This window comes from Dromiciops gliroides, chromosome X (genome assembly GCF_019393635.1).
Source record: "Dromiciops gliroides isolate mDroGli1 chromosome X, mDroGli1.pri, whole genome shotgun sequence".
In the NCBI taxonomy this organism is placed as follows: Eukaryota; Metazoa; Chordata; class Mammalia; order Microbiotheria; family Microbiotheriidae; genus Dromiciops; species Dromiciops gliroides.
The window spans coordinates 46,220,832-46,238,661 of record NC_057867.1 but is presented as its reverse complement, the minus strand read 5'-3'; the positions used below and the strand labels follow the sequence as shown (position 1 = coordinate 46,238,661).

The following is a 17,830-nucleotide window of genomic DNA, read 5'->3' as shown; positions in this document are numbered from 1 at the left end:
CCCTTGGGCTGATGGTTGGGTTTTAGGCACAAGCATCCTCACTGTTGCTAACCGGAGGCTTTGCAAAAAGCCTTAAAGGGCAGATCACACAGAGAAAACTTGCCAAACTGTGCCCACGTGTAAGCTTTCCCCATTCTTTAATTGAATATAACAGGAAATGACAGATGAAGAGGAGAGGGGAAGAGCTTCAGCTTGTTGTGAAGCAAACGTAAGTCTCAGTTGTTTCTTTCCGTTCGTTTTTCACAAAGCTGAGGAGGCCCACCACCAGCTGTAGTGGTCCAGGAGCTCATCTGAACACAAGTAGGTTAGAGAGCAAGATGCCATCTCATTAAGACCTCACCAATGATGGTAACTTAAGAGAAGCCACAAGTTTGGTTCAGGCCATTCAGGGGGTATTCCAGCCACTTTACTCTCAAGAGAACACGCTCCTTGGATCTTCTGGTTAAAGTGGCAATAACCAAGCACCCTCCCTCCCAACCTCCCACACACACACACCAGACTGCGTGATTTCCAAAATGCCAACTTGATTTCAACTGATGGCAGTCTGATAGAGAATGCTCTTGTTCCCAAGCAATCGGAAGGCTCTCCCAAATGTCCTAGGCTACTCTGCACCCTTGTCATAAAGAACATATCCACAAGAAGCCCAGAAAGCTACTAAAGCTATTGTTCATTCCATTTTACATATAGAGAAACTGAGGCTCAGAGAGGGTAAGTGGAGTATCCATGACCTCATAGCTAATAAATGACAAAACTAGGACTTGAAACCAGGACCCATCTGACTCTAAATCCAACATTCTTTTCACTGTATCGTGTAATGTTGTCTCCCAGTTGCCTGTTGTTCAGTACATTGAAACCAGCTGTCTCCACATGAGTAAACTAACCAGGAAGGACTTTCTTCCTTTCCCCAGGAGTGTAGAGTTTCCAGAATCTGCGTGTCCAACCAGGAGAATGACCCACTGGAAAAGGATCCAACCAACACCCCTGTCAAATCAGAGAGAGAGGCACTCTTAGTGGGTAAGGAAAATAGCACCTGCTTATTATCCACGCCAGGCAGCAGGAAACACAACAAACACCAATCAGGAACCAACAAAACTATAAAAGCCATTGGGACATGCATAGTGGCTAGAATATGGGACTTGGCGTCCAAAAGACCCCTGGGTTTGAATCCTCTGATCTCATTAGCTGTGTGGCCACTTAACTTCTCAGCCTCAGTCTCTTTATCTGTAAAATGGGAATTATAACTTCTCTAATGCCTCTCTAATTCAGCAGGTGGGTAGGTAATCATTTGAACAGCAAGGCTCAGAGGAGATTGTCTGTTTAAAGTGCTTTGCAAAAATGAAAGGCCTGTATAAATATCAGGTAGAGAACACCATGCCCTAGGGTGGGAGAGGACCAAAGCATAGACAAGCTGTAGCACCTGCCCTCTGGGAGCTCACAGGCTAGTGGAGGGGGGGGGCGGGGAAGGAAGAGTAGGGGGTGAAGGTACAAACGCCCAAAGAGAGTATCTTATAGGCTAAGTCCAGGACAGGGCACATTAGGCCTGAGGGAAATCCAGTATTGCTTGAGAAGGCTAAAGCCTTGGTAGGGGTTGGGGCACCGTGGGAGGCTCTACAGCGTCCCACAGACAAGTGAGAGTTATTCTCCACATTTACAGGCTCAGAAAACAGAAGGCACTTGTTAAAGGTCTCACAGCTATAAGTGTCAGAATTGGGATTCAGAACCAGTTCTCCTGAGTCCAAGACCAGCACTCTTTGCTCCCAAGCCTGGTTGTTTGGATTAGATGAGACCAAACAAATCACTCAGTCCTAAGGGCTTGTGAATTGCGACAGAACTCAGCCAGCAGTGGGGGCAGGGGATCAAGGTCCTTGAGAAAATTGCTCTTAATAAAACACAGGCAGCAAGGTAGGAATGATGCCAACCTAAAGGTCTGTGTGGGCCCTGTGCTGTGCCTACCTCAGGCACGATAATCTCAGTTGCTGCCAAAGTATAATAGACCGGGCCCAAAAGTAAGTGATGGCAAGAGTGAGCCAAGTCAAGATGTGTCTCTTTTACCGCTCAAGGAGTCTCCATTAGTGTACTAGCCTAGACCTCGTTGGGCAGAGGGTAGAGGGCAGACTCTGGGGGATAGACTGTCCAGCTTAAACTTGCCAGATCTGTTGGCCCTTTGACTAGATGGTTCCTGGGGCATTTCTCTGCTTGTCCTGAATTGATCAAAGGTATGGAAAGTTGGTCTTTATCACTGATAAAAGTAATACCTGAGCAGTACATTAAGAGGACGAGGAGGCGGGGCAGCTAGGTGGTGCAGTAGATAGAGCACCAGCCCTGGAGTCAGGAGGACCTGAGTTCAAGTCCAGCCTCAGACACTTGACACTTACTAGCTGTGTGACCCTGGGCAAGTCACTTAAGATCAATTGCCTCACCCAAAAAAAAAAAAAAAAGGACAAGGGAATACAGAGAAGAATTTACATCATGTCATACTTCCAAGCGTCCATGATTTCTTCAATGTGGATGTTCCCTTCAGGACACAGGTAGCACTCCACTCACACCCCTGGGCATGTGCACGAGCACACACACACACACACACACACACACCTTAGTTCATTATCCTCATTAGTTGCTATGGCCACAAAAAACCTCACTACCTGGTAGCCATCCTTCTGCTGATAAGTATCAATGACGTTGAATGAATAAATTATGACTTGGACAGTATTTTCTAATGATCTCTTAGAACATTTCATATGCTGCTTAAGTGGGGATCTTTACGTAGCTAGGGACCAGTTGGAATACATTCTTGGTCCCACTGTACTTTCTAGAGGGAAAATATTTATCTAGCATATGAATCTTTTGAAAGCTTCTCTACATTGACTGAAAATGTTTTACTGTGATATTGTAAACTGAGAGGTAGCATGACACAGTGGACAGTGACTTGGCCTCAGAGTCAAGGCCCACCTCTGACCCATCCTGGCTGTGTGACCCTGGGCAAGTCATTTAACCTCTCACTGCTGCAGAACAGGTGTGTCCATTTCCATTGGAAGAGAGAGGATTTCCTCACTTAAGGGAGTAACCCACACGGATGAAATCACAGGCAGGTCTGAACTTAAGTAAAGAAAGAAATGTTTTTTTTTTTCAAAAATGTGTATATGTACATACACATATAAATTATTTATTATATATTTTATATAGTACCTATTATACTATGTAATATTTTATATAGTATATATTTCTATATAATATGTGATATTTTATTTATTACATATGTCTATAAAATATTTGTGTTCTTTCTATAAATACACTCATGTGTATATGTGTACATATATACACAAGCATCTACATGTACACATATATAGATATGTATGTAGGTGGATATGTATATACATGTGTATATAAAAATAAGATAGACTGAGCTTCATGAAAGCAGGAACCATGTCTTATCTCAGCTAGGCTCAGCACGCCTCTCTCAGTACACAGTAGGCACTTCATGTTAGTATCTGTTGAACAAATGGCATGTCAAAGGCTGCTCCGGGCACACACAGATTGCCACAGCAGGAGGGAGAAGAGCAAGAGCCACGAGAGAAATGGGGAAGGGAGTTTAAGCCTCTACACTATTTTTTAGCTGTGGCAGGGATGGACCCAAGCTCTTGCCAGCTCACACTGATACTCCATGACACCAGCTCCTGTCGGGGCTGGGGGTGGGGGTGGGGTGGGAGGGAAGGGAATAAGTTTAGATTAAATGCCTACTATGTGGCATTTACTGTGCTAAGCGTCATTAGGGATAGCAGGACAGGAAGATGGGATTGTCCATAATTACTTCCCCCAGCTCACTGTTTGGAGCACTCAGCCAGGGAAATTGGCACTGCTGGCCCACCTGGATTCTGGGTTTAGTTGGCCTTTAGGGTGGGGTCCCTGACTAGCCTGTCATTCCTCCATTCCTGGATGTGATTCACCTTTCTCTACACCTTCATCCTCATCTGCCTCAGCCCTACTCCTCCATGGGCCACTTCCCATTCCATCATACCCTCTGTGACCTTGCCTGACTGTTTTTGGTTGGGTCTTTTTTGTTTTGTTTTTGGTAGGACAATGAAGGTTAAGTGACTTGCCCAAGGTCACACAGCTAGTAAGTTGTGGGGGGGGTTATTTATTTTTTTATTTTGGGTGAGGCAATTGGGGTTAAATGACTTGCCCAGGGTCACACAGCTAGTGTCTAGTGTCTGAGGCTGGATCTGAACTCAGGTCCTCCTGGATCCAGAGCCTGACTCTTAACAAACTTCACTAGTGCCAATGAAACCTGCTTCTCTCCAGAAGACATTCTATTCTTGGCCTCCTTCTCTAGCACTGAGTACTCTTTCTCTCATGCCCACCCCAAACATGCCAAGCCTGGAGGAATGAGTGGCAAGTTTGGATCCTTTGGCACTTCCAGATCCTCCCTTTGCCACAATCACTCAGCCACCCATTGCTCGTGGAGGTCCACACTATCTATCAATGGGAGACTGCCCAGGTCCTCGTCACAGTCATCTGCCAGCCTCCAGCAACTCAAGACCCAGATTCTAGTCTTCCACCTACATCTCGACCCCTGCCCTCCTATTTGGGGACTTCAGTATACATGTCAGCATCCCGACAAGCTCCTGGGCATCCCATTTGGCCGAGCTTGCTTCCCTTGGCCCACATCTTCACTTTTTCTCTCATCTTCAATCTCCCTTTGTCCAGTGACTCCTTAGCCTTCCCTTGACCCTGCCATCCCCTCAGGCTATTAGCCCATATCTCTTCTCTCTTTCACAGCCTCTTTAACCCTGCAAAGGGCTGTCTGTGCTCACTGCTTCCATTTTCTAACCTGCTGGTCCTCAGCCCTTACCTTCTGCCTGACAGCCCCATTATGTAACTGAAAGGGCTCTTCCCAAAGTTATCAGCATTCCCTTTTGTGGGCCCTCAGCCTTTGATCTTATTTCATCTTTTGGGACTGTCGACTCCCCACCTCCCATGCCTTCTTGGACACTGCTCTCCCTTGGTTCTCCAACCCATCTAACCACTCCTCCTTCTCCCATACTCTAAGCATGGAGGTCTCCCAAGGCTCTGGCCCATAATATCTTAGCTTCTCTTCCTATGCTTTTTTTTTTTTTTAGTGAGGCAGTTGGGGTTAAGTGACTTGCCCAGGGTCACACAGCTAGTAAGTGTTAAGTGTCTGAGGCCGGATTTGAACTCAGGTCCTCCTGACTCCAGGGCCGGTGCTCTATCCACCGCGCCACCTAGCTGCCCCTCTCTTCCTATGCTTTTTACCAGCAGGCATGTCAGCTCCCTTGGCTTTGATGGTCTCTATGCAAATGATTCCCAGAAGGTCACATTTCTCCCCTCTGCCAGCTGCCCACCGTTCAATTGAATGTCCAATCAGCATTGGAAATTCTGCATACGCAACATAACTTTTTTTCTTTATCCCGCCCCCCCCCACAGGGGACCACCATCCTTCTAGTCATCCAGGTCTGCAACTTCAGTCCTCCTTGATGTTGCCTTCTCCCTCTCTTCCCATAGCCAACCGTTGGCCAAGTCTTGACAATTTTACATGTCTCTCTCTCTCTCTCTCTCCTCTTACATTCAGGTCCTCTTCATGACTCCTCACCTGGGTTATGACACTATCCTCAAGCTTCTCCCTTCTCTAATCCATCTTCCCCACAGCTGCCATACTGATATATCCCCAAGACACAGGTCTGAGGTTATCATCTCCTCTTACTCAAAACTATCCCTATTACCTCTAGAATAAATCACAAGCTGGTATTTAAAGCTCTTCCACCTGTCATTCCAGCCTTCCTGCATATAACCCCCCTTCTCACGCCCTGCCGTTGATCCTCTCCAACTGTAAAGTGCCATTTCCCATCTCCGTGCCTTTGCCTTTTCCTTGGCTGTCCTCCCAACCTGTGTGTACTCTCCCCTCCCCTCCACCTCTGAGACCATCAGCTTTACCCCAGGGTCAGTTCAGTTGCTATTGCCCACGTAGAGCTTTTTTCACCCCCTCTTGAAACAACTCCTCTTGAAACAACTCCGCATTCACTTACCTCCATACATCTTCCATCACCCCCTTGTTTGATATCACCCCCTCAATGGTATGTAAGCTCCTTGAAGGCAAGAACTGTCTCATTTTTGACTTTGTACCACCAGTGCCAAGCACAGGGCTTTGTACAGAGTAGGGATTTTTAAAATACTGGATTGAATTGAATTAAATCCCCAGTGTCATCCATACAAACTCATTCCTGAAAACCTTTCAGATGAGGCATACTCTGCAGTGTTAGTGATAGAAAGCTCACTGAGGGAGGGAGTCCAGGCCTGGGTTCTAATATGTCTCCACTCAAGATTCTTTGTAAGCTTGGCTTGGGTTTGACCCAGATGAACTAACTAGACCTTGGAGTAGGGGAGGAGAAAGGACTAAGAAATAAGGGGAGATGACTGGGTCCCCCAGGATATCAGTTATTAAGAATTAATTCTTTCTCACATCCGTTATACCCGCTGCACCTGCATCTTTTGATTCAGGAACATTTCTGGTGATGCTCAGGTGTCTTCACAGATATAGCCGCAAGTGTCTCTCTTGACAGTTTCGAGGAAGGAAACAACTTAGTTCAGTTTCCAAGTTCTCCAGCCCAGCTGGTTTAGAGGAAAACCTGTGAGGAGTCTTCCTGGGAAGAATTCCCATAAGGGGTTTTTTTAAACAGAAGACAGTCTCAGGCTGATGAAAGAGAAAGTGGGTGCTACTTGATGGCTAGGCCCCAGGCTGTGAGCTGTGAGCACCATCTTCTCCCTGTTTGGTCCCTTGCTGGCCACTCGAAGTACTCTTCATTAGAAATATCCTTTCTTTTATTCTAAATTGTTTTTGATTTTTTTCCAATTATATGTAAAGACAATTTTTTTTTTTTGCGGGGCAATTGGGGTTAAGTGACTTGCCCAGGGTCACACAGCTAGTAAGTGTTAAGTGTCTAAGGCTGGATTTGAACTCAGGTCCTCTTGAATCCAGGGCCAGTGCTCTATCCACTGCGCCACCTAGCTGCCCCTTGTAAAGACAATTTTTAACGTTCATTTTGTAAAATTCTGAGTTCCCGAATTTTTCTCCTCCCTTCTTTCCTCCCTTGCCCTCTTCCTAAAACAGGAAGCAATTTGATATAGGTTATAAACATGCAGTCATGTAAAACATGAAATAGCCTTTCTTGCTTGGCCAATAAAACCTCCTTTTATGCCATGACTTGTTCTTTCGGACTTCAATTCTCCCTACTGCAAAGAGTAAACACTGTTAAGCTCCATTTGCCAGGCTCATAAAGAGTAAGAAGCCCAGGAAAGCACAGTGGCTGGGTCCTAGGAGGGATGGCACCAACTGAGAACAAGTTTACTCATGACAATAACACCCCTGCCATCCCTCTGCACTCCTGAATGTCGGCCAGTCTTGTAGTTTGGCTCCCAAACTGGCCTGTGAAGTTAGACTGTTCTCTGCAAGCTTTCTAAAGAGACTAACAGACTCATGGGCTCATAGATTTTAGAGTCAGAAGAGACCTTGCAGGCCACCTAGTCCAACCTCCCTCCTCCTACAGTTGAGAATACTAAAGCTATGGGGACTTGGCCACGGTCATACAGCCAGTGAGTGGCAGAGCTGAGATTCAAACTCAGACCCTCAGATTCCAGAGCCAGTCCTCTTTTCATCCTTCCACTGTTAATCCTGTTAGCAGATAGAGCATTTATCAAGCATTTACTTGGCGCCAGGCATTGTGCTAAGTGCTGAAGATACAAATACAGGCAAGAAGAAAGCCAGTCCCTGCCCTCAATGAGCTTACATTCTTTTGGGGGAAAACAAAACATACAAAGGAACTGAAGTAGCTGGGTAGGTACCCTTGGTACAAAGGTAGAAAAAGAGTCGGCAGAAATTAAAGGGTGAGCCAGGTTTGAAGGGAACATGGCCAGCATGAGTGTTTCATCCAATGGAGGTTTAAGGGAGGAACTCACTAGTTGGAGGAAGAAGCTGTAGGAAGAGGCCAGAATGAAGACAACAGGGTCATTGAAGGAGGAGGAGGACACTATATGACAGAGACAGAGGCAGAGGAATCCCTTAGAGCTAGAATTTCATTGGCATATAGTACTACAGGTGAGGAAACCCCCTCTACTGATTCAGAGACAGTACTTTCTCTGTAACTTGGGGTCATATCTAAAGACCCTGGTACATATCATGGGCTCATAGATTTTGAGCAGGAGCTGACTCAACTCCTTCCTTCTACAGAGGGGAGCTGAAATGACTTGCCCACAGTCCCACAGGTCAGGCAGGGACTAAGTAGCAGAGCTGGGATTCAAAGCCAGGTTTATCTGCCTTCAAAAGGAAGATAGTCACAGATCTAGCTTGGTCAGAGTCCAAGAGCCAACATGTGTCAGAAGCAGAGCTTGGACCCAGGCCTTCTTTGTTCCTGTGCCACTTGTCCAGCCACATCAAGTACCCTGATTATTGGCTAGGAATCTTTTGAACTCAGTGCATCAAGAGTGTAAGCCCTGGGGCGGCTAGGTGGCGCAGTGGATAGAGCACCGGCCCTGGAGTCAGGAGTACCTGAGTTCAAATCCGGCATCAGACACTTAACACTTACTAGCTGTGTGACCCTGGGCAAGTCACTTAACCCCAATTGCCTCACTAAAAAAAAAGAGAGAGAGTGTAAGCCCTAAAATGTTGAGAAGTACCCCCAAACCAGTTTATGTGTTGTATAAATTCCTAGTCCTACACTTCTCAGTGATTTAGTCATCAATATGATCAAAAAAATGATCAACAAGCAACATTTGGGTGGATGTGTATGCTGGGAAGTTGGGTGTCCACTGGGATATTGTTATTCAGTTCAATTCATCAAATCACAATTAAACGCCTACTGTATTCAGAGCAGCAGGATGGCCACTGGGAGAGAGACAAATTTTAGTTAAGGTCCTTTCCCTCCAGGACCCTCATTGTCAAGTTCGAGGGATCACACACACACACACACACTATAACAACATGATTACTTATTGTGAATATGTTTGAGAGGTATGAAACGAAGTGCTTTTTTTTGTTTGTTGGGGGTGAAGGGGAGCATTTCATGGACCAGATAAAACCATAGACTGAACTCAGCTCCTGACCCAGTTGATCCAAGGATGATTTCATGGTGTGTGTCAGTTACTAAATGTTAGGAAAAGAAGACTCAGGTATTGAGCTACTTGTACCAGTTATCTGACTGATACATTGTTGGGAGAGCAGAGTACTGTAACAGGCGTCATGGAGGCTGAAATAACCCGGACAATCTGCTCCTGCCATTTGGCCCAGAGCCATGCTAGGAGCATGCTAATCTTTGAAGATATAGAGCACATTGAACACAAAACTTCCTATCACTATTAGCATTGACAGAGAATGCAATCGTTTGCCCGTGCTCATGGTGCCCTCTCTCAGCATAAGCTCGAAGCAGAACCTGCACAATCTCCCCTAGAGAGGAACTAAGCTAATCAGGTAGAATATGGAATTTATACCCCACAGAGCTGTCACTAGCTGTTTCTGTGCCTAGGGCAAGTCACGCCAAATATACCCTGAAATCAACTTTTTATTTCATGGTACAAAAATAATGTAAGACAAATTCAGTTGTAAGTGGGAGAAGGAATTAGTTACATTAGTGGCTCACAGATGGGTGTTATTAGCAATGCATACCATCTGGTAGTTTCCTATTTTCATCAATTATTCTTTGTAACTAGGTGTTGAGCTCAGTTATTTCTATACTCCTAAAGGAGTACATTGCTGTCAACATGTAAATATCACAGATTTCAAAATGTACACAATCTTTTTAAATCACCAGCCTACATTTTTGTTGTCTCTAAATTTTGGTGACCTAGGGCATAGCCCCAGTCACCCCACCGTAGTTAGGTCTCTAGTACTGCAAAAGAAGACCTGTATTGCCCTTGAGGATAGAGACCAGAGTCTAAAGAACATATAGATGAATTGTGAAAATCGTTCTTGATCTGAACTCATGACAAAATCCTAACATTCATATCATTTTTCAATATGCTGAGTGGTGGGGGGATGGTTTCTAAAATGTCAACTTTCTTTTTGAATCACTGAGATTGGTCTAGACCTATGATTTCATCAGTATGGGAACTCCCAGTGTGGAAATACCTTCCACAAATATTGAGTCCTAACTTGGAAATTTACAAGGTATCTCAAGGTTAACTCCTATGTATTTTCTCTGTAGGTATAATATCCACATTTCTTCATGTGCACCCATTTGGAGCGAGTATTGAATACATTTGCTCTTATCTACAACGTCTTGATACCAAGGTATTTATGGGAGGGGAGGAAACTGGGATGGTGAGAGGAAGTTATGTTGGATTGGATTCTTTCTAAACATATTGTCAGTGAAAAAGTCCTTTATCTTCTGTGATCCTCTTTATCCCTTATTTGGGCATGACTTCTGCTCTCCATAGATCCCAAAGGTAATTTCTTCCTTACTCTTTTAATTTATTTATCTCTATGTCACAGACCTGGTTGGAGCTTATCTTAGTAAATGTTGTCAGGTGTTAATATAAACCTAATTTCTGCCAGATGGGGCAGCTAGATGTGGTGCTGCAGTGGATAGACCTGGAGTCAAGATGACCTGAGTTCAAATCCAGCCTCAGAGACTTACTAGCTGGGTGACCCTGGGCAAGTCACTTTACCCTGTTTACCTTGGTTTCCTCAGCTGTAAAATGAACTGGAGAAGGAAATGACAAACCACTCCAGTATCGTTGCCAAGGAAACCCTAAATGGGGTCACAAAGAGTTGGACACTACTGAAAAATGACTAAACAACAACAATTTCTGCCAGACTGCTTTCCAATTTTCTCAGCAGTTTTTATCAATTATTTAGTCCTTGCCCCAGGAGTAGCTGGGGTCTTTGGATTTACAGAAGACTAAGTGAGCAGAACGAGGACAACAATCTATACAATAATAACATTGTAAAAAACGAACACATTTGAAAACATTAAGAACTCTAATTAGGACAATGACCACTGGTGAGTCCAGAGAATTGGTGATCAAAAATGTCGCCCTCTCTTGCCAGAGAGGCAGAATGAGGGGCATGCATTTGGGGACTTGGCCAACATGGGAAGTGGTTTTGCTTGATTAGGCATATTTGTTACAAATGCTGTTTTTGTTTTGGGGTTTTTTTATTTCCTGAGAGGTAGGAGGAGGTGGGAGGCAGAAGAAACAAATGCTTGTTTAGTTAAAATAATAACCAGATTGTCAGGCTCCTACAACTCAGAAGGTGGAGTTAAGGATACTTCTATCCCTGACCTGGTGACACCATCATCATTGCCCAAATCCTTTGGTGTTTTCCATGCCCAAGTTGTTGGTCAGTTTGCAGCACGGTCCAAGACACGAGAAACCTGCAGCAATACATCTTGCACAAGGTTCCACAGACAAACAAGGAAAAAACACATAGTCAGCCAGACTCCCCAGAGACGCACTTGTCTGGGACTAGGAGATTTCACTTGGATCTCTTGTTCTCTTTGCTGCCAACACATAAATCTCTGCCACAACAGTATTCTAGACCAGCCTAAACTCCCATCTCAGAGACCTGTTCGTTCCTTGTTCTTCCCTGCTGCCCGTGGGCAGCCTCAGAGTGGGAGCAAGGCCTCCAGCCCTCATAAAAGCCAGGGAACAATGGCGCCACAAGTCAGCCCCCCCTTCCCTTATGACTATTCTAGTTTCGGTCAGCTTTCCTCTAGGGTAGTATTTCCTGCTGCAGGAGAAATGACAGCTACAGAGTTCAGTGCACAGAGCCACTGGGCTTGGGATCAGGAAGACCCGAGTTCAAATGCTACCTCAGACACTTGCTAGCTGTGTAACCCTGGGCAAGTCTGCCTCAGTTTCCTCAGCTGTAAAATTGAGGGGGAGTTCGATGCCCTCTTAATTCCCTTCCAGCTCTAAAGCTATGATCACATATGTAACAACAATGCAAAGCTGTTGCTATGCCATTAGTATTAGAGATGGCAAGCTATGGCAGAAAGAAAACCAGGGACATTTAGGTGGTGCAGTGGATAGAGCACCAGCCCTGGAGTCAGGAGGACCTGAGTTCAAATCCGGCCTCAGACACTTGACACTTACTAGCTGTGTGACCCTGGGCAAGTCACTTAACCCTCATTGCCCAAAAAAAGAAAAAAAGGAAGGAAGAAAGCCAAGCCTCTAAGTCACATGACCTGGCCCTGCCACCCATGTAAGCATGGGTGCATTGACACTTCACACTTCCCCTTTTGGAGCCTCAGTTTCCTCCTCTGTGAAATGAGGACCAAAAGTACCCTGCATTCCTCACAGGGCTATTGCTTTTAAAAATTCAAGTGCTCAAGAAATGGGAGCTCCTGCTAACAAAGTACAAACATTCCAAACCAGAGCCTCCTCCAGTGGAGGCCCAGGTTCAGTCTAAAATAGCCAACCACCTCCAAATAATCAACAGGTGACTGTTGAATTGTTACTCATCTCATGATCTGTAGCAAAATTAAGAGATAATCAAGGTCTGGGAGAGGGGAACCTCTGAATTTGCAGTAAGAAAAACTGGGTTCAAATTTGGTATCTGCTAGATATGACCCATGTGACCTTAAGAAGCCCCTTTTCCCTCTCCAGGCCTCAATTTCCTCTCCTGTCAATGGTAGGGCTGGAGGGGGTACGGGGCCAATCGAGGCAGCCTGAATTTAAATCCTGCTGCTGATACTTACAAGCAAGCATGTGACCCTGGGTAAATCACGTGATCATTCCCAGCCTCAGCACCCTCATTTGTAAAATGAGGGACTTTGTGACCTCCGAGAGAGATCTAGCTCTAGGGCTAGAATCGTATGATGTCTAAGGGTCCTTCTGAACCCCAGGATGCTCCCTCCCTGCCCCAGGGTGATCAGTGGGGCAGAACTTCCATGTGTCTACTGGGAAAGGGATGGAGCTGTGATCTCACTGGGGCAGGGAACTCTTGATAGAAGAAACTCCCCCCACCAATGGTGGTTGGCATCTTCCCTGCAACTTAGAGAGGTACCTAGAGCACCAAAGTTAAGTGGCTTAATGGCCCAAGTAAACAGTTATTAATGGATGTCACACACACATGATTCAAAGCTGGTCACGGGAATATAGATTTAGAACTGGAAGGGACACAACTCCCTCATTTTACAGATGGGTAAACTAAGGCCTAGGAGGGTGAAACGTCTTGCCCAAGGTCATAGGGATATTAAGTAGCAAGTTGGGATTCAAATGGAGATCTTCTGGCTCCCAGTCTAACCTTCTTTTGGGGGGCGGGGCTGGGCAATGAGGGTTAAGTGACTTGCCCAGGGTCACACAGCTAGTAAGTGTCAAGTGTCTGAGGTCGGATTTGAACTCAGGTTCCCCTGAATCCAGGGCCAGTGCTCTATCCACTGCGCTACCTAGCTGCCCCCATATATATTAAATTTAACATGGTAGTAACAAGACTCTGTCCCTTTACGAACTTCCTTCTGTTCTCTTCTGGGGATGTTTCATTTCTTTTTTTGCACCTCCATCACTACCCAGCAACTCACCCTCCAAACCCCACCCCCACTCTTAACAAATCAACACGTTGGCCATTTCGGAAAATGAATGTTTCCTTTGGTACCTATAGTCAGCCACCATGGCCGGGAAGGGGGGGCTAGTTTCAGCATTAGCCTTCTGAAGTGCTGATCCCTTCATTTCCTGCTCAGTGTTTGGGGTGCCCAGCAACGTGGCCCCAGTGGATGCGGGCCAATGTGCCAGGAGCAGGGGCAGCGTATTTTCTGGTTGGCTTGTCTGTGCAGCAATCAGTGGGCCTCATTATGTCGCCTGTAGCCAGACCTCCCCCATCCTGGAGTGCTGAGAGTTCTATTTGCAAAGAGCAAAACACGTCAGAAATACCCCCAGCCTGCCCACTTCCTACCTTTTTGATACTTAGCAGCACTCTCTTTTCAGCTCCTCAAGTGCCACGTTTATTCATGGTTTCCCTGTCTCCTCTTCTCTCCTTGCTACTAAAATCTCCTTTCAGATTCCCATTCAAAGTCAGGTGTAAATGGCCAGTAATGGCTTAAAGTACTATCGGCATTTTCACAAGGCTCCAAACCCCGAGCGCAGAAACAGGAGCACTCTGGGGATAAGAGAAAAGCTTTGCAATCAGCAGAACTGGCTTGGAGTCTGGTTACGTTTTTACTGGGCCTGTTCTTGGGAGAGTTTCTAATAAGGTATGGTTTGAAGTAGCTGGCCCCGAGGTCCCTCCCAGCTTGGAGGCAGCTGGGATTCTGGAAGGCCGATGGTACCAGTGTCAGTGGGCTTGGCTTATGTGGGAGTCCAAAGCTGGCTTCCAGTGATCCTGTCCTCTCACCCGCAGATTTGCACCAGCGAAGTGGAAAGTCTCATGAGCCGCCTGCAATGCACCTTTAAGCAGGAGATGACAGGAGTTGGAGCCAGCCTAGAGAAAAGATGGAAGTTCTGTGGCTTCGATGGTCTCAAGATGACTTAATCTCCTTCCCTTTCAGTAACCAAGATCCTGGGGGAAAGTGTTATCTAAGCCTGGGAAGTGATAAAAATCTGTGGTGTTTTCCTTCGTTTGCATTTGGGTTTTTGTGAGTGTCCTGTAGAAATTCGCTTTGTAGTTCCCCATATGGGATCTGTTGTAACAAGTGTGGATTAGAGATAGCACAGCACCTTTTGCTAAAGGCCCTAGACAGACTGGCTCCAACCTTAAGTGCGGCCATTTCTCTCCCTTGGTGAGTTGGTTGGTTGGCTTTTTTGAATGAAAACTTTCAGATGCTCAAAAACAAATTACACGTGGGGCATCTACTGTGTCTATACTGCTGTTCTCAAGCCTTCGCGTTTTTTTTAAAGCACCCTGTTATTGAAAATGTTTTGACAGTTTGTATGTGATATGTTTTTCCAAAAGCTCTCATTCTATAAACATTTCTCCTCTCACAAGGAACCATTGGTAGAATTTCCAACACCTTAATCGTCTTCCCCTAGGTAACACTGCAGGAGGGCAAGCAAGCCGGCCTGCATTTGGGCACTGGCATGGGCACATGCGTGCACACACACGCATGCACACATATATACACATGTTTGGTAGAGATGCTATTCTTGCCCATCTTTTGAAGACAGACCACACAGTTCATGGATTTCTTTGGTTTTTTGTTTGTTTTAACGGAACTATCGTGAGCCAGAATTTGACACATTTTCCAAAGCAATTCTTTCTTTTCTATTAGGTGGCTTATTTCAGAATTTACAAGCAAAACTAGATTTTCAAAAACATCATAACACCTAAAAAAGTCCAATGTATTGGCATCAACAGCAGCCCAGTCTGGCTGACATGTTTACATAGTCTTCAGCATCATTTTGTAAATAATCTGCTTCTAAAGGTGGGCGTATTTCATTTTCTACAAACTAGAAAAAAAATGACAACATCAGTAATGGGATTTCTTTTCATATTCTCTCTGCTCCAGCCTTTCACAAAATCAGTAAGCCCTTTCCTCCTAGCATCAGTGTGCCAATCAAGAGCTCACCCACTGCTGTAAATATTGTGTTTACTTCCTGTTGAATGTTTCCAAAGAGATGCTCTGAGTATCACTAGCTCATTGTACTTTCACAAAAGAAGGATCAGGGTTTCCTCAGTACTGGGGGGTAGCTTGTGCCCCTGGGGCCCTTCAGGCTGCCAGGACCTCCTGTGCTTTGCATTGGACGGTCTGCTTCAGAAGTTCTGCTTAGTTGTTTAATGGAGATGGGTTGGGGCCGAACATCTGGAGACGAATTGATCTGGCCTCTTATGTGGTGCTTTTCCCCCCAAATCAAGCATCCCTGCCCTTTAGTACTGGCTTCAAATAGTTGTGCTTGTGTCTGCAGAGAACATGAGGAGTAAAGAAGATACCTTGTAAACAAGATGTCGGCACTGTTTCCAACTGTATTTTTCAAATAATAAAACGAAGCATTTTTACGCCACCATTTGGTATCATGTCTGAATTCATTCGCACTGTCCAGACAGGAGGTCCCACGTTCCATTTCTAGCTCGTCGGCTGTGTTCTGGGCCAAATAAGTAAGTAATAGCAAGATCCTGCCTCTGGGGAAGAGGGGAGCCACAGCATTTGACTGGGTGGCTTCCATCTCTGGCTGGGCTATCTCCAGCTCAGCATCAAGCCTCCTTTGGGAAGAGGGAGATGCCTTCCACTTAATGATTAACATAGACCTGCTCATATCCTGCACATGCCAGTGACTCCCAACCCCTGTAGGTCATCAGTGGAACCCCATTCCCCATCACCACCACCAAGAACGCTGAAATTCATTATCTTTTCCCCAAACCCTCCCCTCTTCCAAACTTCCCTATTACTGGGGCAGCTAGGTGGCCCAGTGGATAAAGTACTAGCCCTGGAGTCAGGAGAACCTGAGTTCAAATCCAGCCTCAGACACTTAACACTTGCCGTGTGACCCTGAGCAAGTCACTTAACCTCAATTGCCTTACCAAAGAAAGAAAAACAAAACAAACTTGCCTCTTACTGTCAAAGGCCATATGGGGATACCACCATCCTCCCAGTCGCTCAGGCTCACAACGTAGGGGTCATACTGGTCTTCTCACTATTTCTTTGACTCACAATCCAAGTCTGGAGGTTGGAGTCAAACCTAGTTCTTCATGATCCCAAGTCTACCCCCTCTATCCACTGCACCACAGCAAAAAGGTGAAGAGGCTGAGGAGGTCTACTGACCCAGCCTCCTCTTTTTGTTGACTTATTTCAATGAAAATGGAAAATTTATTGGGAGAGATTTAAGAGCTATTTAAGTTCATGAAGCTGACATTACAATTCTGGCCTAGAAGCCCTGAAAGGAGACAGCCTGGACGGGAAACTGAGAGTAAGAAAGGCTCTGGGTACCATCAGGGTCCTCTCCGTAAAGATTACAAAGCAAAGTGTGGTGCCCCAACAGAACTATCTCTGTCTTGTGCCTAAGCCCACTGCCTAGTAGTTGGCACAGTAGGTAGGGTACTGGGCCTGGAATCAGGAAGACCTGAGTTCAAATCCAGCCTCATATACTTCTTAGCTGTGTGAACCTGGGCAGGTCACTTCACCACTGCCTCAGTTTCCTCAACTGTAAAATGGGAATAATAATAATAATACCTACCTCCCAAGATTGTTGTGACGAACAAAAAAGATATTTGTAAAGTGCTAAGCATGGTGCCTGGCACTCCCTTCTTCCCTTCTTTATTCCCTTTCTTGATTCTTCCCTTCTTCCCTTCCTTCCTCCCTCCCTCCCTCCCTTCCAATAAATGAGTATAGTTTTTCACTGTTTTAAGGGGAGATGGAAGCTACCAGAAATGTCTGCACCATTGGGGAACCAACTATGAATTTGGGTCCCCTAGCTGAGTCATCAAGCCCCATCCAGACCCCTCCTGCTAGAAGGAGGACCAAACTCTATTCCCCATTTTCATCAAGAGCCATATTCTAGGTTAGCCTGTTGCTGGGGCTGGGAATTGACAAATGAGCTTGTGCTGAGATACTTAGGGAACGTCTTAATGGCCTTGATTTCTGCCTGTTAATGCTGATAAAACCCACAGAAATGTAAAAAAAAAAAAAAAAAAAAAGATGCACTGTGACAGGTCTGACAAGAAAAGGGAGCACTTTGAACAGCTCTTATTAGCAGCGAATGATTGTTGGAGCAGAACACAGCTGCTTTAGCTGAGAAATGGTACCTGGCAAGGCTGGGGGGGAGGCGGTAAGAAGAGGCAGCCAGCTACCTTGGGGGTCTGCAGCTGCCCCTCCCTAATACAATTTTCCCTTCCCTTGCCACCGAGATGTGGCAACTATAGAAACAAATGTCTCTTGGTTCTTTTTCTAATGGGTTC

General features: G+C 45.6%; 1 protein-coding gene across 4 annotated transcripts in view; it reads left to right on the top strand.

The window, feature by feature from the left end:
- Positions 1 to 15,942, top strand: part of ENOX2 (ecto-NOX disulfide-thiol exchanger 2) — a 300,146-nt gene extending 284,204 nt beyond the window's left edge. For 3 of the 4 annotated variants that reach the window (XM_043974192.1, XM_043974195.1, XM_043974194.1), the window contains 4 exons: positions 155 to 208; positions 909 to 1,014; positions 10,209 to 10,294; positions 14,342 to 15,942. In XM_043974192.1, the coding sequence (XP_043830127.1) occupies positions 155 to 208; positions 909 to 1,014; positions 10,209 to 10,294; positions 14,342 to 14,473 (378 nt within the window). In that variant the 3' untranslated portion in view covers positions 14,474 to 15,942. The remainder of the gene's footprint in view (positions 1 to 154; positions 209 to 908; positions 1,015 to 10,208; positions 10,295 to 14,341) is intronic. The other variant, XM_043974193.1, reaches the window with a different exon arrangement.
- The last annotated feature ends 1,888 nt before the right edge of the window (positions 15,943 to 17,830 follow it).